Source organism: Camelus bactrianus, chromosome 1 (genome assembly GCF_048773025.1).
Source record: "Camelus bactrianus isolate YW-2024 breed Bactrian camel chromosome 1, ASM4877302v1, whole genome shotgun sequence".
Classification (NCBI taxonomy): Eukaryota; Metazoa; Chordata; class Mammalia; order Artiodactyla; family Camelidae; genus Camelus; species Camelus bactrianus.
The window spans coordinates 89,725,098-89,745,822 of record NC_133539.1 but is presented as its reverse complement, the minus strand read 5'-3'; the positions used below and the strand labels follow the sequence as shown (position 1 = coordinate 89,745,822).

Genomic DNA, 20,725 nt, shown 5'->3' with positions numbered 1-20,725 from the left:
GCGTGCCCAAGGTCATGGGTTCAATTCCCAGTACCTCCATTAAAATAAATAAATAGAATAAATAAAAACCTAATTACCTCCTCCCCCTCAAAAAAATGACTGATTAAAAAAGAAAAAGAAAAGAAAGAAACAACAAAATGAGTTGCCTATGGCAATTGAAGAACATAGATAAGGAAATTTTATTGTGTGTGTGTTTTTTTTAAGTTTCCTGTCATTAAATTAGCTTCAAAAATTTACAGGCCTGGGGGAGGGTATAGCTCAGTGGTAGAGGATGTGTTTAGCATGCATGAGGTCCTGGGTTTAATCCCCAGTACCTCTATTAAAAAATAAATAAATAAATAAATAAAAATTAGTAAACCTAATTACCTCCCCTCAAAAATTTAAAAATTAATAACTAATAAATAAAAATTAATAAATAAAAAAAATTTCAATTTACAGGTCTAATTTTTCCCCTTTATATATCCTAAAATCCTAGAATAGCCCTGAAGTATTTCAGAAATTGGCTCCCCCTTTTCCCAGAGACAGGTATGATCCAACCTGTGTTTCCTTTGATTACTATCTGCAAGTCCAGAATCCTTTCATTACTGTCTTTTAGGTGAAAAAGGCTATCTCTAAGAGCACATGTGCTATATTGGATGTGGCTATATATTCAAGTCACAGCATTGGGTAATGTATATATATATGGCCTTATTTTCAAAAAAAACCTTGCAGTTTAGTTTCATTTTCGTGAAATGAATGAATTATATACTAACTTTGATACTTTAATAAACTTTATCACCCCCCAAAATTATAGGAGTAATCATTTCATCTTATTTCTGTTTGACTTAAAAAGCAGATAAGAGCCAAAAATAAGTAGGAAAGCAAAAGAATTAACAAAATTATATTGTTTAAAAGAATGAAGACCCCTCCCTTTAGCTATGAAGTTGACAAACACTTCAAACACTCAGCACAGAGAACATCCCTTCAGTGTCCGTATTCAGAAAGGATTGTTTTCTCTTTCTCATGTTAAAAGTTCTGACATGATCCGCAGGGCCTCTCTTTCTGTAAGCACCATGCAAGCAGCATCTGTGGGCAGGAAGGATGATGCCGGAGGTTAGAAATACTCAGCTGCAACATTGATTTGTTTCTGTCTGTTTCTCTCTCTCCCTCGCTGGCCTTTTTCCCTTTAATGAGGACTAGAATGTTTCCACATCAGTTAACTGCCTTCATAAAGCACCAGAAGGTCACACCAGCCCCAGACTGATCCTTTTCTTTGTGCCTATAATATAATTGGCTGATTGTGCCAGTGATGAGCGCGCCCCCTCCCCCAGCCCAGTCCTAGCTCCATGTTTGTAAGCCTCACTGCTGGTTTCCGAGGAGAGCAGCTCGGCTCGCTGCGCGCTTCCCGGCACAGGCAGTGCCACTGCGCAGGTTGATCAGCGAAACAGCATCCATTTTAATCTGCGGGGAGCCCCTGCCTTCCCAGGGCGTTCTCTCCGCCAGTGGATGTTCTGCGCTTTCCCTCCGCAGCCTCGCTGAGCAGTCCTGCTTTGGGGTCTGCGCCCTAGGATGCACTGAGATGGTACATCAGGAGAACTGTTCGTATCAGGTAAGATTTAAAGACTGATTTGAGAGGCCGGCATCCTGTGGGAGAGGAGGCCTTCCTCTTCCAAAGCAGCAGGTTGCCTCTTTCCGGATTTTCAAGGGATTTTGCCATCTTCCACTCCTGGCCTACATCGCATACAGTACCTGAATTGTAATTAGATTTTCTGGGGAGTAATGGGGCAGAAAACACTGCTTCTTTGGCCTTTAAAGCATATGTGAAATCCACTGAGGTGATCTGCTCTTTGCACATTCTGTATGTCTGAGCAAAGAAGAGGAACTGCTTTGAACTGTAATTGAATTTAAGGGACTTTGGAGAAGGAAAATCTGGTCGGAATTTCACATAGATAATATTGAAAAATATGATTTTTGCTCACTGCAAAGGGCATGAGTGCCTTCACATCCAGTTTTTAAGATTGTCTTTAAGGAAATTATGTAAATAGGAAGTAATAATTGATGACCTGAGAGATTTTCAAAAATCAGCTGGCATGCACTTGACGTTTTAAAGTTGCACTTGTATGTCTTTCCAAACTTATTTTTACTAGTATGTTGTTTCAAATGGCCAGTAAATAAGAATTAAGGTACCAATACGCATAAAAAAACTCGAAACAAAAATTTTAGGAAGATATATTCATCTGTGTGCTCATTTGCTATCTATCTGGAGTTTTGAGTTAAACACTTAGATGATTTCAAAAGGCCAATTCTGGAGTATTAATAAGTCCTTCCTGTGACTGAGACTGTAGAGGCAACATTGAAAGTATCCTCGTTGTAAACAGACAACGAGAATGTTCTCAAACAAACTGCTCTTTGCAGCAGTAAGCAGGGCTAGTCCAAGCCCTGCATAGTTAATGTCAGGGTATTACTCAACTGACCGAGTTTAGAAGCTCTAAGGGACCGTTTCTCTAATTTAACAATGCCTCTTCCTTGTGTGAGGTAGGTTACCTGAGACCAGCAGGTGTTTCTTCTAAGATCGGATTTCACAGTGGTAAATGTATGCAGGTACATCTCACAAGACTCAAGGCAATCGTTTCTCAGCAAAGTGTGCTGAGAAAATATATTTGTATACTTTTTTCTCTGCTTAATCATTGGAATGTTGTCATTGTAGGCTTGTCTTATAGTATTTTCACTTTATGGCATATTTAGGTCCTTAGATCCTAGGTATCAGATATATGCTTCATGGAAATTTTTTCCATGAGAAAGGGGGCATGATGCTGAGGAAACAGCCAAAACTTGACTTACACAGAATACAGAGTTGGGGAGTGGAGAGCTGAGCCTACTTATGGCATGGCTCCAGGTGATTAAATTACTATAATAATTAAAATCCTTTTTCTGCTCACCTTTCAGAGAAGCTATGTGATGTAATTTTTGAAAGGCAAGATACTGTAAGATTATTCCCTATATCTTTTCATTAGTTTGAACATGGAATCACTGGTGTTACAAGTCAAAAATTGGTCCAATAGCAGCAATTTCATCTGAAGAGGAGGGATTTTGTTAGCCCCCTGCTTCCAGAGGAAGACAGATTAATTTTATTTTACATGAACTGCAACATATAACACTGTCAATGTGTGTTCAATAGTTTTAAGATATTTATTGCTTATTTTCACAATAAAATTAAATGCATTAGGCAGATAATAATGAGCAATAGATTCTGCATCTTCATGGGTTTTATAGACCTATCTTCCTGGGTCTGTCCTTTTAAAATGCTCTCCCTTTATTCATAACTCAGCCAAAGCAAGAACATTAAAGGATTGAAGCCAAGTCTCAATCCTACTTAGAACCTTAGTTTTAGAACCCACCTGGCACCATGTGCCTTTGGACTCAGAAAGTTCTTGGCTTGATTTTATCATGGTCACTGGTGATATCGACAGTGTGTTTGTTGTCTTTCAGAAACTTCCCCTTTTCTTATATATATATATATTTACTCTTAAGGACGATAATGCAATGGTAAAGCAAATTCCTGGGTTAGTGTTTTAGTGAGTAGAAGGAATTTATTTGTAGGAGTGATTCCTTTCCCGCATAAATGTAAACCAAGGTCTCTTAGTGGCGAGTCCATGAATGGGGCTTCAGAGGCTATCCCCCTCAAACGTATTTGCCCGTTTTGGAGCACCTGCCTGGATGCATGTTACTATTACCGTTGTCGTCATCATCATCATCATCATCATCATTAGAGCAATAACGTCCTCTAACTGGTGCTGCTCCTGCCCTTGCCCCCGTTCTGTAGTCTGTTTTCAACACAGTATCCAGAATAGTCTTTTAAGACCTAAGTCAGAGCCTGTCATCATCTCAAAATTCTCCTCCTCGGAGAAAAAAGCCCACGTCCTCCTGAGGCTCTCAGGACCTTACGTTTCCTCGCCCCTGACTCCTCACAAACTCCTCTCCCACGTGTCCCCTTCACCTTCCCACCCCCACCCTCATTCCCCCCTCTTCCCGTGCCGGCCTGGCCCTGCACATGCTGCCCCTCCTGCCCAGCGTGTGTGTCCCTCAGGGCCCCCCGTGTAGGGTTGCAGATTTAGCAGACAGTCTGCAGTGTTTGGGACATGCTTATACTACAAAAATTGTTCTCTGTTTATCTGGAATTCACATTCCCCTGGGCATCCTGTATTTGTCCTGTCCGCAACCCCCATGGCTTACTCACTGGCTTTTCAGATCTTTGCTCAAATGTCACCTTCTTGTGTAGGCCTTCTCTGGACTTACTATGTCAACTTCCAACTCCCCAGTTCCATCCCAATATTTCTATGACACTCCCTAATTTATTTTTGTAGTTGGCACTCATCACCACCAATCAGACGACATAATGTATTCGTTTATTTTCCATCTCCCTCATTCCATGGACGCTCGCCAAGGGCAGGGGTTTTTATGTTTGTGTCCCTCTGCTCTCCCAGTGCTAGGAACAAGCTCTCAAACAATATGAATGGCTATGCCTACTGTATATAAAACAGACTAAGAAGAAAAGCACTGTGAATGTACTAGAGCATTGTGCTTTCTTACATTTTGATGGCCATTGGGGTGACTTTCAATCCCCCTCCCTCCCAGCCCCCCACCATTAGCCTGCACTGGTTTCATTGTCTGTGGGTCAGATTATCCCCTATTGTCACTTTTCTCATCTGTGAAATGGGATTTTTTCCTGGTTAACATACTGGTGTGAGAGTTGGCAGGTCCTTTCTGCATCTTTCCACCTGAACAAGTCAGTCACCATGAATTAGGAGCCACCTTCTCCTGATACACATAACGGGCTCAGTGAAGACTGTCAAGCAGCCCAGGGAAGCCATGCATCACTTCACCTCCCAATTATTTATTGCTAATATACGGACATATACTTGATTCCCATAGACTGCCTTTCCAAATAGGTGACTGTTTTGAAAAAGGGTTTCGCTGCTTCCAAGGGCTAGGTGGATGGATGCAGGATGAGGTGGATGGATGCACTGTGTTTGTCTTTTAACATATGCTTTATTTATTTATTGTTATTAATTTTGGGGGAGAGTTAATTAGGTTTATTTATCCATTTATTAATTATTATTATTTTAATGGAGGTACGAGGGATTGAACCCAGGACCTTGCTCATGCTAAGCGCTGCACTCTACCACTGAGCTATACCCTCCCTGCTAATTTACAGTGTTGTGTCAATTTCTGGTCTACCGTGCTTTGAACAGCCTAATCCAAGCAGGGATGATCAGAGAGAAATTCTCTGGCAGAATTTCTCATGGTGGTTTTGCTTTTAAAGGTTCTCACATCGTCAGCCTCTTCATGTGCTTCTCTCCCTTCCAGGATTTACATTAGCACAGAGGCTACTGAGGCGTATGTTGTCATTTTCAGTCGTAGCCGTGTTAAAAGATAGAGCTATCGACCTCCATTTTCCAGCCTTGGGAGGAAGCCAATCTCTTCAGGAAAGAGCCTTGCCCACAGCTGCAGGCCTGGCAGCCTTCAAGAGGCCAGATCCTTCTAAACGGTCTCTGATAGAAAGCTTTGAAATATTGTTAACTTGAAAGCACAAGCTTAGGTCAGAGGTCCATTTTGTAAAAACTCCCAAATATTTTCTCCTCTTTCCCTACAGTTGGTTTTGGGGATTAGTGCGTCTATCAAAACAATGACATGCTTTCATCCCTGTCTTGCCATGGCTTAAATTCCCTCATGACCACCTCCGACATAGAGCCCACCCCTCACATTCTTAGCTACTGTGGGAATGGAGGCTTAGAAGGGAAAAGGTAAAATGATACGAAGATGGCTCTCATCTTTTTCCTCCCTCGGGATCATAAAGAGACTCTTCTCCAAACACGCACCTAGGCCTGAGGAAGCGCAATAGAAATCTTTAATGCTCCCCCATTTTCTTTAGGATAAATTTCAGACCCCTTTGCATGACATTCAAGGCCTAACCATGATCTGAACCCTGGGCAGAAACACACCTCCCTCCAAACCCTGCACTCCTGCACCTACGTTGCCATCAGTCCACTTTCTTTGCGGTGATGCCTCAGCCTGGGTGGTCTGCCACCCATACACCTGCTTCTACCTGTTGCAAGCTGATGCACCTTAAGGCTCAAATGCCACCTCATTCTGGAAACTTTCTCCTTCTCAGTGCACTTTGTTTTTACTTTTGTAAGATCCCATTTACAGCTAGTGACGTCTAAGTCCGTATCCCCCATTAGACAACAGGCTTCCTGAGGGCAAAGGCACAGTTTTCATTTCCAGCCCTACACACAGAGTATGTGTTCAATAAATAGGTGTTGGACTGAATTGCATTTTTTGCAGCTGGTGCTGTCATGAGTCCCCAGGATCAGGGTTTTGCATCCTAACAGCAGAGAGAAGCTCCAACGCATGCACTGCAGCAGGGGGTTGGTGAAGCTGACTCGCGACTCCTGGTACCTGGCTTATGAGCCTGTTGGCCATTTGCCAGCATCCCACATGCCAAGATGGGGGACAAGGAGCAAGGAACAAAAGGAAAGAGACAGACATCCCACCCTTCCCAGAGACAGTGCATTAAGAACGGGCCTCCACACCTACCCCTCCTTCACCAAGAGAAGATTCCCGAGATGACCCTCCTGATCATCCCCAAGCACTTTTTCAAGGTATCTGTGGTCAGTGGAGGCGGGTTCGCATCCTCAAGCCGCCTTTCTTAATAGATTGAATTTTGCAAAGTTTTCACATCTTTTTACCATAGAGGGGGATCATCTTACTGCCTCCTGAAATACCAAATATTTCTTGGGCAAAATGTTTCAGCCTAGTTGAAGTGTCACATCCAGCACATAAAACAAAAGATGTCCTATGTTGCTCTCAAGTGCTAAAGCTCAAGAGTATATCAATTTAAGTAGCACATCAAGATGCTTTAGAAGTTCTTGCTGGAGAAAGTAGTAAACCGGTCTTCATGCCCAGATTGCGGTGGGTTACTTAATGGTTAACAAAGGAAAGGAAATACAGTCTGTCCCTCTTGACACCAAGCCACGTGAGGGCTCATTTCCCAACCCCCTCTTCCTGTGAATGAGAAAACAAGGTATCAAATTTGACTTCATTTAAGATTCCACTCAATTTAAGCCTGGTTTCATCCACAGCAGGGAAAAAAATATATTGACCTAATGGAAAGGGAAATTTCATAGCATTTTAGTGCATTATTTGATACAGCCTTTGAAATCTAAGCTCAATGAAAAGTAAATAAATAAACTATAAGTTCAATGATGCTATTTTTCTGTCTTGTTCTATAGAGTTTTATTTGATTGAGAACTTTGTTCCCCATAGTTAATAGTATTGACGAATACTTTTTGTCTTCATTCTTTTGCCTGGTTCGGGTGTAGCTGTGTTTTGCCCTGTTGAGACACTGTGTTTTTCTGAGGCAGTAGTAATGTATCTATCACCTTTAAAATTAAGAAAATAATTCTGGATATAAACTTATCTCCACTTGTTTTTAGTCAGTATATCTGAAAATCTAACATATGTTTTATCACAAAAGGAACACAGTGATCTGTCTAAATGTGGGAAAAAATCATTTCAACAAGGCTTCAGTTAAGGGCCTGATCGGAAATAGAAATTTAGTACAAGTGCATTGCTCCTATTTAAAGTAGCACTAGGGCCTCAAACATCATGATTTAGACATCAAGCGATTTTTAAGAAATGAATATGCAATGCATATTTTAAGCCAAAAGCTTAGTATTTTTCTAGGAAAGTGGGTGGAGATGGGGGATGGGAAGAAAATGGGAACATTGCTATGGTGCATATCAGTGCATCCATGATTTTTGGAAAATAGAGACCCCGCTTTCACAGACACACAGGCACAATCTTAGGTAACTAAGATTTCACGTGCAGAAGCTCAACACTAATAGCGCCATATCCTACTATTTATTTATATTCTCTATACCAAGGGAAAATTTGAAATCTTGGTGTACTTAGTATTCCCCTGTGCGCTATCTAGAAGCATCAGAAATTACCAAGCTTCCTGAAATAGAAAGTACTTTGACGAAATTGCTTGAATTCAGAAGAAAATAACCATCAAAAGACCTAGTGACAATCAGTGTATGTAGGAGGGCCGCTAATGGGAAGAGAATTCTAAGAACAAAGGGAAACATGATGAGAGCATTACTGTTGGTCCCCCCCACCCCCGGAAGCTGTGCTGCCGTCGTCCAGGTGACCACAGCCGAGTGTCTTACGCTCAGGCTTTCAGCTGGATAAGAAGATTGATGTCTCTGGCCCTCAGTTTTTCTGATATGGGTAAACCACTGGCATTCAATCTACTCCCAACACATTCAACCTCCTCCACTCCACACTCCCAATGTCATTATTTTAACTTTTTAAACCTACACTGAAAAGTCCAGTGCAAAATCACATGCAGATTTTCATGGTTTATCTAGCTATCAGACTACCTTATTTGAAAAGCAAAGCAAATTTAGAGAAACATTGCACGGAAGGGGAAAAGTCATTTTTTGGAAAGATATAAACCAGGTGTCAGTTTGTACAGCACGTGGAATTTGGATGTTAGGGCATAAGGAAGGGCGGTGGGAGGCTAAAGGGTTAATCAGGATGAAGTAGAGTTTCCATTGATGAATAGGAAAATCTTTTGACAATGCGTAAGTGATTTCTCAGTAATGGGGTCGGTGTTCTCAGAGTCAATAATTTCCACCAGTGGCCGATAATGATCATTTAAAAGCATTAGCTCACGTGACCAGTGCGCCTTGACAGGCAACTGAAGCTCTCCGTTCTAGTCCTTGAATTTCAGGGCAGGGGGGCGAGAAGAGGCCCTTTCAACCTCTGATATTGTAAGTGGCTATGTGTACATTTTCTAAGGGGAATCATTAGTATCTGGGTCCATGTTTTGCCAGCACAGTTCGTTTTAGAGAGGACAGCAGGAGAGGAAGGAACCAGAGGAAATTCTCTGTAGGGAGAAAGAGTGGCTGTTATCCCCCTGTTTGCATAGCTACTGCAAAACCGCCAAACACGGTCAGCTCAAGCCTTCCGAGGTGGTGTTTTGTTTTGTTTTTTCCCATTCCTGTGTTCATTTGGCCCTCATGGAAGTGAAATTGATTAGTGTTGATCCCAAGCACCTAAAGCCAGGATCTTGCCATCATGCCTAGAAATATGATCTAAAATAGAAGGATAATGACTTATAATGAATTTTTTTCAAGATCTAGAGCTGTGCTCCTAAAATTTTAAGTGCACTCAAAAATCTTAGAGTTCTTTTAAAAGTGCATTTTCTGATTCAGCCGGTCTGGGGTGGGACCTGAGAGTTTGCATTTCCAGTAAGCTCCCGGGTGATGTGGATACTCTGGTCGGAGGACACACTTTGAGAGGGAAAGCTCTAGAAGACATCAAAGGTCAGTCCACGTGGTAGGGAAATATCAGATATTTTAAGCCAGAACAAACCATCCAGATAGTGGTGGTACAGCGCCTTCTGGATAGGGTCTGTGCTGTGAGCCTGTGTGCCAAGCACTTCTTTAGGGAGGGTGCAAAGTGAATCCACCACCACTGGGGTCCAAGGTTCAGGAGATGTTCTACTGCTTGCCTCTGTATAGTACTTATTAGGGAGTCACTTATGCCAAGAAAAGCTGTAGAAGGTAGAGTGGGGGAGTGGTCTTTATTTCTTTCTTAGTACTAGTCCTTGTTGCTATTGTATGGCTGAGAAATTTCTATCTCGGATTTTGAGATGCCCTTCTGCAAAGGGTACTAGCTTATTAATGTATGTGCTTATATGTATAGATGTATGTATGTGGCCAATATATTATTAGTGTATTTCAAGTAACTGGATTATGTGTATGCAGATGCATAATTAATAGTGAGAGTTCAGTAATTTTAACTGTCTATTTCAGACAACCCTGCTAAAGTCAAAAGATGTCAGCAATTAGGATTATAGTTTTACGTATTTTACTAGGTCTTATAATATCTAAATTTGTATAATTGCATCCATGTTAGCTGTTGATTGTAGGTAGAATACTAACCCCGGTAAGAGGGTGAAATTCCTCAAATTCGTGGTAGGCCCCCTCCTTCAACCCGAGCAGACTCATTTTTACCTTTTGAATGTATGTGGTTTCCAGAGAAGATTTGGGTTGAAAAGCACTCTTATGAGCTATTCATGTTTCCTTCTGGGGGCAGCACTCCGAGGAAAGATTATAAGCAACACATACCTTTCTCCTCTGTTCACATATTTATTCAACAGCTCTTCATCGTCCACTTAACGTGTAGAAGGCAGTGTCTAGATGCTGTAGAGAAAACGAGCTGAATAAACACAAATTTCTGTCCCCTTTGAGAAAGGCTAGCAACCCTAACGGTGTTGGAAAGAAACCATTGTGGCTCTGAAAACAACAAGGTAAACTCGAAAGGAGAATTCACTATGCAGTGTGCTAGGTCATGACCATCAGTGAAGGAGCTTTTGTTTCCTATCTTGAGATCTGACCATCAGGGGATAGCGGTGGTACACACTGCTGTTCCAGGTGTGTGATTTAGGAAGTCAAATCCATATGTGGTATTGCTGTATGAAACCTGCCGGAATTCACTCTGTATTAAATCCTGATTTTTAAAAACTATGCTTGATGATTTAGCTGGGTACAATTGTTTCTTACTGGGGCAGCCAGTAGGAGGCGGTCTAGCATGCCTGTTGAGAACGTGGGCCACAGACGCAGAGGGCCCATGATCAAATTCTGGCCTGGCCATCAGCAAGCGACTGCGTCAGTGGCGAGTAGATATCCTCACTGGGCTCTCACTCCACTATAAAATGCAACTGATAATAATATCTACCTCAGAGCGGTTCTGTGAGGGGCAAAGGCATATGTAAGAGGCAAGTGTAAAGTGCCTTCAAAGCAGAGCATCCTTTATTTTAACCACAAAACCTTAGCTTTGGAGAATTCTTCAGTGTAGGGAACACCCACCCTGGGGGAGCACTTGGTGGCCAGCACGGCCTTACAGGCCACGGTGTACTGGGCTTCATACGTGCAGATGGTGGGACCCTCATCCAGAGTGAGGGTCCTGGGGTCTGGCTGAGAGTAAGACAAGGGAGATCTCTGCTAGGGAGAAGCTTTGCATGAAGGCAAGTGTGGCTCAGGAGATGCAACTTGTCATCATATTGTCTGACAGAAGTGCAGGTCATTCCCTCAGGGTGTCTGAGGCAGGGAGACGGCGGTGGGGTGAAGGGAGGCCTTGGATCTGGGTCAGGGGCTGCAGAAGAAGGCATTTGCTTTATTGATGTACAGCTGCCGTGAACTACATTGAGACCCAGTTATGCCACAAGTCTTCTACAAATTGATTTTTTTTCTTAATTTGTGGAGAGAAGTAGCAGACAGCTGAATGTGACCATGTCAGCAGAGGTTCAGATGCCAATTTATGATACAGTAGGAGTTGAGGATTAACAGATACACATTACTATATATAATATAGACAAACAAGGACCTACTGTACAGCACGGGGAACTATATTCGATTTCTTGTAATAATATGTAATGGAAAAGAATCTGAAAGGTATATACATATCTGTATGTACATGTATAACTGAATCGCTTTGCTGTACGCCTGAAACTAACACTGTAAATCAACTACACATCAATAAAAACAACTAAAAAGAAAAAAACTCTTAACAGTGTTGAGGTTGGTGAAGAAATCACATTGGGAAGCCTGTCGACTGGTACATTCGCTGCTTTCTGTCTGAGCGTGTCAGAGCATAAGATTGTGCTGCTAAATGGGGCCTTGGCCTTTCAGTTCTTCTTTGGCCCATTTCTCCTGCAAACAGTGACTTTCAAAAAAAAAAAAGTACTGGATATAGAGTTCACAGCCACAGTAGTTCCCTAACGAGGAGTGTGCGTTTGCGTGTGGACTTCTGTTTGTCTGCTTCTTGCATCAAAACATCCTCCAGCTGTGGGCCTTTTCCTCCTCTGTATGTAAAGCCAGTAAACAAAACCCAAAGCCATGGGAAAAGCGTAGACAGAGCAGCAGAAAGGAACGTCCTCTTTTGTGAAAAAGCCCGCCACTGGCGGAATTTTAAAGAAAAGTTGATGGATCTTTTTCTCTCGCCTATATTAATAGAACAAAGTGCCGATCCTGGGGCAGTGGGTCCTTCTCTGTGTTGGAAATAAATTTCATTCTTGTTCTAGGGTTTTTCCCTGAAGATGAGACTCTTACATCTGATTTTAAGAAATGATTGGTTATGGGAAAAGGCAGGCGGGTGGGGTGGGCAAAGCAAGCATCTGTCTTACAGGTTAGCTTTTAAATTATACTGTTTAGTTTTGTCATGGGATACACCCGGCTTTTAACTCACCAGTGAAGTCTGTGAGGCTGGGCTTTTGCATCTATTTTTATCCCGTACACTCTACCCTGGTTCAGAATAAGGTTGCTGGATTCCTCGCAGAACTCCTGTCCACACTCAGCCCTGGACGGGGGAGTTGGGAAGTTGAATCAGCTTTTTCTTGATTGGGGGTCGGAAAGGTACTGGGGAGAGGAACTTGGGGAGAGGAATCTAGACGAGATCAAAGGTGACAGCAGACGTGGGAAGGCTGGACTCTCCACCAGCCGAGTGTCAGAGCAGAGGGAGCCTCAGAGAACAGCAGCCGCCCCTGTGCCAGAGCACAGGACAGACGGGGAGGCCAGGCGGGGCGGTGTCTCTGGGACAGAGGGGGCCAAGGTCACCGCACGGCCAGACACAGACTCTTAGCTGGCTCTCCATGGCAGCATGAGCGGCCACCAGGGTTCTGGACAACTTCAGCCTATCAGGATTCATGGGAGGTTATTTCTTAAGTGAAATTCTAAAGAGTTAAAGGATGAATTTGGACAGTGATGGAATGGATGACATCATCAGTCAAGAATCCCCATTGGATATGGAGGGGAATTATAAAAAGGTAAGGGGAGAGAGCTCTTTTGTTTGTAAACAATCGGACCATTTTTCTAACGGGGAGAAAGATCACCCTTGAGGAGTGGCCAAATTCCGCACTCAGTGGCCATTGCCGTAATATATTCAGGAAAGCTGAATGCACAGAATCAAATGCATTGAGCTGGGACAGTTCTTTCTACTTTCCCCAGCTTGTATTCATTAATATATTATAGCAGTAACTGGAAGACACATGCTGTTATTCTGAAGTTGAAAAAAAAAATCTGTGATGCAGTAGTTTGTAAGCAGGCTTTTTATGTAAAGGAATAGTTTTAAAATTATTGACATGTTGACAGCTTACCTGCAAGAAACAATTACTAGCATGTGTAATCTATCTAAGTTTGACCTTATGAAAAATACAAAGTTTTACTAAGAGAAGTGTGGAATTTTAAAAAAATTGTTACCATGTCTGCTAATTCTTTGCTTGCCTTTTTATTTGGGAAAGTCAGTAAATATATTTTTGGTATGTTTTATATGGTCATTGTCTGGTAATAACAGGCCCAAGAAAAAATAACTTTAGTTACATGGGTGAGGTCGTGAGATTAAACTACGAGTATATGCTTGTCTGTCCACAGAAGGCCAAACACTACGTCCACCCACCTTATTATTTTCCATAAGTCAAGTGTGGGTCACAACACAGCACAGTATGAAGAATTAGGGCCCTTCCATCATGGACTGGAAAGAAAGACCTCTTTTCTCTCAGAGGCCAATATCCTAAAACAGTAAAACCTGCTCCTAAAATTTTAATTTGATCAAATATGTCACTAACTTTTTTCCCCCTAGATTGAGATGGAAACTTCTATTTTGATAGCGCTTAAAGAATAATAATGTAAAATATGGCAGTTTAGATCTTATAGCCATAATTATGTGTGAGTATGGGGGCTGTTTTAAGTATATACTTTCTTAGAGCAATTTGCAATAGTTTTTGTTCTTTCTCCAGAAGCTGACATTTAAATATGGTTTGAGTGACCTGCCACGTTGCTCTGCATGCTTTTTGTCCCTTGTGATCCCTGAGAAGGAAGTGAGGGCCCAAGGGGATTAGTGCTCAGAGTCCTGAAATCCTAACACCTCTCCGATGTCCCCTCCTGCTGGAAGTGTGTGTACAAAAGATACTTGGGACCCTCAGTAATCAGAGTCCGTCACTTACCCCGCCCAGTAGAACAAGTGCACGGTTCTCATCCCGCCTCTTTCTTCAGTGCCCAAGGCTGGTCACGGTTTTCCTTGTCACAGCGTTTCTCAGAGAGGAAAGTGTAGGTCAGTTGGCACTTAGGAAAAGTGAAAGCCATGCCGTTGCTAATGCAATGACAATAAAGTAATGCCCACTATAGTTTTATCCTACTTAGAAACAGGGAGCCCAGATGCCTGGAATGACTGAGCGATGATACGCTGGCAACCTGATACGGCGCTGACTAAAGGGACAAACATGTTAAGGCTCAATTAGCTTTAAAACATCAACAACAACAGCACAGAGCTGCGCTGTGCAGCCCTCTATCCCACTAAGGTGGGGGAGGCCACGTGTGGCTTCGGGAGAAGTGCTGTCTGCCAGGTTAGTACAGAAGACCACTGGATGAGACTTCTAGATGTGTAGGATGCCCGGACACCAGTCTGCATTGTTCTGGACCCTCAACATGGAAGCTGTTCTCTTGTCATTTCAGCTTTCTAACTGCCTTTCTCAGGCAATGTGCTTTCAAATATATGCATATCATGCATAACAGGCTCCATTTTGCCAAAAAAAAAAAAAGCACTGTTGACCATTTCAGTAAGAACTTCTAGTAAAACAAGGCCTCATATATTTTCTTCAAAATACAAAGAATAGGAAAACAATGACCTAATATAAAAATTACTTTTCCTAATTAGCATCTTCCTTTTCTAAGTTGGTTTTTTCCTCTAATGTTTTTGCTGTTTGCTTGACTAAGTAGAAAATTAAATTAGATGCCATAAAGCAGTGATCTGCACGCTTTTTTGATCTCATATCCATCAATAAAATGTTTTTGAGCCCATGCCTCTAACATACATATATTTTATTCATAAATTACACATATATACCACTATAAAAATATGTATGTATAAAACATATACAGTCATCTCTTGGTGTCCACAGGGGATCCAGGACCCCCACAGATACCAAAATCCCATGATGTTCAAGTCTCTTATATAAAATGATGTGGTGTTTGCACATAATCCACACACATCCTCCAGTATATTTTAAATAATCTTTAGATTACTTATAATACCTGCTACAGTGTAAATGCTATGTAAATAATTGTGAAAAACAATGTAAATGCTATGTAGATAGTTGCTGGATGGATGGTAAATTCATGTTTTACTTCCTGGAATTTTTTTCCAAACACTTTCAGTCTGTGGTTGGTTGAATCTGCAGATGTGGAACCCACAGATATTGTGGGCTGACTGCATACAAATAGATATTTTTTAGAATAAGATGTTTAAAATATAAATAAAAATAAAAGTTTTAATAATTTCTTCTTTCCCATTCTGTCACTTTGAGGTCAATTATCCAAAACAGTTGGAAAATTGATATATCCCTGCCTGGGTACAATGGAATTTCCTATACCAGTTGCACTCATAAATGTCACATGCATTAGGGATTATTTTACAAGATCGTTTTAAAGTCAGACAAACAGCCTTCAGGGGAAAGGTCACTTTACAATAACTAGAATTAGATTCCACCCAGGCAAAGGAAGGAAAAGAGTACGAATCTGTTCTGTTTCCTTGGGGAAGATCCTGATGGTAAGAAAGATGTTTCATTGAGGATCTCTGGTTATTCAGTAATAGTAGTAAAACTGAACTCAACAGAAAACACATCTTAGTATCTAAGACAGAAAGTCTGCACCTTGGCAGAGTCTGAGGTGTGACTGTTCGGCCTGTTACAGCCTTGCCTTGCTCTGAGCAACCTCTGACCCTCTGGTCACACAGCCCATTGTCTTCAGGACACGGAGGCACAGAGCCTGCCGGTCACCATCCTTCAGCCATCATCGCCAAGACCCCTCCTGTGTCCCTGGCATTGTGTTCAGGGGCCAGGATCCCAGAAGAGAGGCTGCGCTTTCCCTCAGTGAGCTTACAGCCCACGTGGGGAGGCACAAAAACAAGCAAGCTGCCTTGGAATTGATCCTGCCTAGAAGAGCGATGAGACAGTCAGCATGGACCTAGAAAACACGCAGCCTGGGCCATCTCAGGGCTGGGGAAAGATCCCAATTATACCAGTGGAGAGAGAGGAAGGAAATCAAGAAAACTCCACATGAAATACAGCAGAAGGCTGGCTCCCACTCCGTCCCAGAGCAAGGCAAACACAGGGAAACCAGCCTTGCCCTCTCTCCCCAGCAGAAGGAGCCTTGGGCAGGGCATGTGTGGTCGGAGGTTGGGAAAGCCGGCTCGTCTTGGCTTTGTCTCTCTGAGGTGCTGTCTCTAGTGCGGTGCATCCAATTATGGTGAAAGATTAGGGAGGAGCCTGTGAAAAAATTAAAAGGCTGGAAGGAACAATATTTAAAGTGAAGCCCCAGCTGCGCCTCATGTTTTTTTAAAAAGGTGAATGGAAATGACTGCTTGGGATAAACTGCCATAAACAGGAACCCAGAATGCCAGCTGCCGTTCCAGACAAGCGCTCTGCCCTCCCCACACAATTACGGAGGAAAAGCAGCCGCCGACCTCCATTAACCCTCGCGTCCTCCTGTCTGTAAGGGCTGAACACGCCTGAAGAACTCTGTTAAGTTACTGAGCCCTGGCGCCCAGCCCCACCTCAGCCCCCTGGGGACACTCTCTTCCACTTTCTGGGCCAGAGTCTTCCTTTTCTTTCCGGGGAGGAGTTGGCTGGGTTGGTTTTAGGTTTTGTAAATATGAAGCCTCTTGGCTCCTGGTTTGAGCTCCCTTGCATCATACAGCCAGATCGGTACATCTTGGTGAGCCAGCATGGTCAGGGAGTGGTTTCTTCCGAATAACTAGATTTTCCGGCTATGTGGTATGTGAAGTATATCTCAATTTAAAAAATAAGCCCCCCACACACATTTTGGGAGGAGGGTGCGGTTTATTTTTTTATTTGAGATATAATTCACGTACCATGAGATTCACCATTTCAGTGTACCCTTTGATGGGTTTTAGTATATTGATATGGTTGTAAAAACCATGACTATCTAATTCCAGAACATTTTCATCAGCCCCACCACAAGAAAAACCCTGCAGCCATTAGCAATTGCTCCCCATTCCCACCTCCCTCCACAACCATTAATCTGCTGTCTGTCTTTATGGATTTGCCTGTTCTGGACATTTCTGCCTCTCTTTTATCCCTTTCTCCACTCTTCTCAGCAGCTGACCCCACCCTCCCTTTAATATTAGCAACAGCTACTATTTAATGAGTTTCTCTCTGTGCCAAGCACTTTCTGTATAGTATTTTATTTAATCCTTAAACTAACCTAAAAAATAGGTACCTTTATCTCTTTTTTCAGAAAAAGAAACTGGGGCTTGAAGCATTTCTGTAACTCGCACTAAGTGTCCGAGTCAAGATGCTAACTTCAGTCTTCTTGACCCTGAATGCCCTGCTCTCTGTTCTGGTCACACACCTGTCTATGTCCGGCTCTCCTAGATCCTCAGTCCACCCTGACGTGGGAGATGGAGGATACCAGCTTCGTGGCAGTTGATTGCTGTTTGGCTGTTTCATAACCATGTAGAGGGTGTTTTGGATGGTTGTGTTCTGACAGTGATACGGAATGACGAGATGGCTTTACAGATTTGTAAAGTGGCACCTGTTAAAAATAGTCCCCAGATAACACTGTTCTGTGTTAAAGTCTCTGGAGGCAGTCAGCTGAGAACCTGAAAGAGCTCAGGGTGCGCCCAGCAGTTCACATTTTGGATATGCTGCTCAGAGGGGAGAAAACTCGAGTTTTCACATGGATCCCTTTGGGATTTAATGTTGAAGCACTCCCACCACGTTTTTGTGGTCGTCTTTGTGGATTGCACCTTGGGCTCCTTTACCTCCACCACGTTTCCCATTCAGCCAGAAAGTGACTAATGGACTTCAGTCCCAGCTGTTTGTTAAATACCTTTGCTCCAGTCCTTAGCAGTTAGAAACTCAAGTCTTAGGGAGTCTGCGTGACGGCACTTCCATCTGCCTGTGTTTATTTATGTCCTCTCTCTGTAGCTCGAGGACAAGGAATGCAGTCAACAGGCAAAACCATCCTCGGGGTTAACTAATTGTAAACAGGCATCTCCATCCTCTGGCCTGGCATGCCAATATTCTTGATGTTGGTGGATTCTTAAGTAAAACAGCTGTCAGAGGACCCTGCTTGGATGCCGGTCCTGGCCTTTAGGTATCCAAGGCCAGCTCCCCCAGGAGGACTGATGCTGAGCACGCCGAACCCAGGCCTCAACATTGCCCGACAGCCCAGCCTGACCCCTAGTCCAGAGGACTTGTTTAGGCAGATGGGTACAAGGATGCAGTGATAAGAGATTTCAACCGCATTTCTGGAAACCCTTCTGGACTGTTGAGTGTAAGTATCTGAAGTGGAAAATACCAGAAAGACAAACTAAAAACAGACAATCTAAAAACAGACAATATCCATTCGGTGATACCATGGAAAGATACTAGGTTATTTAGCTTATTATTTCCACTGATAATTGAAAAGCTCCTCCCAGGGGATGAAATAAGATGCAAGAACTTGAAATAACCTGCACAGAGCAAGGATTTCTTCCCCTGACATTCAAAAGCATGCAATCTATATTCTTACAGGATTCCGTTTTCATATTTTGCTCTTGTGACAAACCCCTGGTTGTCTCATTGAGAAAATAATTAGGAAGTACCACCAGTATATTTTGGGTTTTCTTTTTTATTTTTTTGTTGTTGTTGTTTTAAAGAAAATTAATAAAATTGACCTAATTAGCAAATAAGTTCTGGCCTTCCAGTTCCTCGTGTTTAAAAGCCTCAGACTCCTCCACACTGGAATGCTGCCTATAAATGTTGGAGTAAAGATGTCTTTCTTACGCCGAGGAAAGAAATAAGAGTGTCCACCATTCTCCTAAAGGAAGAGATCTTTTCCACAGGGAGCTCCAGCATCCCAGTCACATTCCCTGGTGGATGCAGCTAATGGCCATGATGCCAGATATCACCGGACAATAGATTGCACCGAAGCCAGGGGATCAGTAATTGCTTCAAAACAGGCATCCTGGCAAGGCCTTGGCAGAGGCCAGGCGGCTACAAATGAGAAGCACCTGGATGCAGAGTCTGGCCATTCCGTATGCAACAGATCTGTGTTCAATTAAAGAACCGCCTCTGTGTTTCATCCAGTTCCCTTGATCTGTTCAGATGTTTAAAGCCATGGTTCTCAAAGTGCTTGAACCAGCATTGTCTGGGGACTGGTTAGAAATGCGCTTTCTCGGCCCCGCCCCAGAACTTCTGAATCAGAAACATACTCTATGGTTCTGCAAGCCGTCCGGGGGATTCTCATGCATAATCAAGTGTGAGCACTACCGGTTGAAAGAAATTTGTGACGAGAGACAGGGCCATGCTGTGCGTGCAGCCACCTATGCAGTTCTCCACTTGGCACGGCGGGGCCACAGCGACCTCCCTACACCCGAAGTTCCTTCCTGGGCCTGGGGGACCAGAGTATTACTCCTCAGCTCCTGGGATGGTGCAGCCCCCATCCCGTAGGAAGTTCTTCCTCAGTGGCACATTGCTTTCCTTTTTCCCATTGGTGGAAAATGCTTACATCACTGCTCTAACGCATTTCCTAAGGCCTGTGTGTGACACCCAGGTAGAAGATGGAAAAAGAACATTCAAGCTCCAGAGGCTTCTTCAAGAGAGGGAGAGAGGACCAGGTGTGAGACAGCTCACCCCTCACAACTCCTGCGGCTTGTTAGGAATGCAGGGTCTCAGGCCCGGCCCCTGAATCAGAATCTGCATTTTAACAAAATTCCCTGGGTGAGCACGGACTGAGGTAACAACTTCAGCATGGCAGAAGGGAGGCTGCTGGCAGGGGTGTCTTCCAGGATTGGGAGTGAATTGAGGCCTGAGACAGCATCGTAGATCAAACACATCCAATAACAGCAGGCGATTGCAGTTCCCTTGGAGAACAGGTGAAAGGAAGAAATAGTGGCGCTGGGGAGGAGGGGACGAGATGGAAGGCAGGAGTCTGGGGGAGACATTTCCCTTTCCCACAACTGAACCCTGTCCAGGCCCAGGTCGCTGCTGCACCCAAGCTGACACCTGCCTTTATCCCCACAGCACCACTGTGCCACTCACATTTGCTGGGCCCCCTGAGTCCCTCAGCCAAGCTTCCTTCAATATCTTCCTCCTTTGGGGAGTTGAAGGAACCCCTTCGTCTTGGTCAGACAGGCCCTTTCCTGTCCGTGCAGGGATGAGCATCTGTGCAGGAGTCAAAAGGAAGCAGCTGTTTGCAGTGTCCTGAGCACCAGCTGGCTTTAGATTTAGGCTCCCGATGAGATTTCCCAAAGTGTGCTGAGAACCCTAACGCCCCGCAGCTGCCCCCATGAATAGTTTGTCAATTAAATTTTAGCAATGCAGAAGATACCCAATCTTCTGCTTATAAATGTATAAGACTAGCGTGTGAAAGATGAGGTGGCCCTGCTGCAGAGACCAGAGACACCAGGATGCTGCGAGCAAGATGAACTGGGCCAGAGGGACGAAGGCAGGACGGGAGGAGGGGCTCAGGAGTGGTAACCCGTGTCTAAGGGACAGGGACACACCACATCCCAAAGGTAGTAGGGAAAAGACCTGGGGACATACCAGATTCAGAGACGAATGCTATCTACCAAAGCAGAACGTTGGCTTTTTTGTTTCTTTTACCACACACCCTTC

General features: G+C 43.4%; 1 protein-coding gene and 1 long non-coding RNA gene across 9 annotated transcripts in view; one reads left to right on the top strand and one right to left on the bottom strand.

Annotated features, from left to right (window-relative positions):
- Positions 1–20,725, top strand: part of SCHIP1 (schwannomin interacting protein 1) — a 141,003-nt gene that overhangs the window by 88,502 nt on the left and 31,776 nt on the right. The window contains exon 1 of one of the 8 annotated variants that reach the window (XM_074368927.1): positions 1,034–1,588. The exons of 5 other annotated variants lie outside the window; for them this stretch is intronic. In XM_074368927.1, the coding sequence (XP_074225028.1) occupies positions 1,559–1,588 (30 nt within the window). In that variant the 5' untranslated portion in view covers positions 1,034–1,558. Of the gene's footprint in view, positions 1–1,033; positions 1,589–6,056; positions 6,642–12,366; positions 12,875–20,725 lie in introns of those variants that run through there. 2 more of the 8 variants (XM_074368923.1, XM_074368926.1) reach the window with 2 other exon arrangements.
- Positions 863–14,247, bottom strand: LOC105066642 (uncharacterized). Its single transcript, XR_835068.3, has 3 exons — positions 14,051–14,247; positions 10,179–10,253; positions 863–1,065 (listed from the first exon to the last, which is right to left on the bottom strand). It is a non-coding gene; the product is annotated as an uncharacterized LOC105066642 (long non-coding RNA).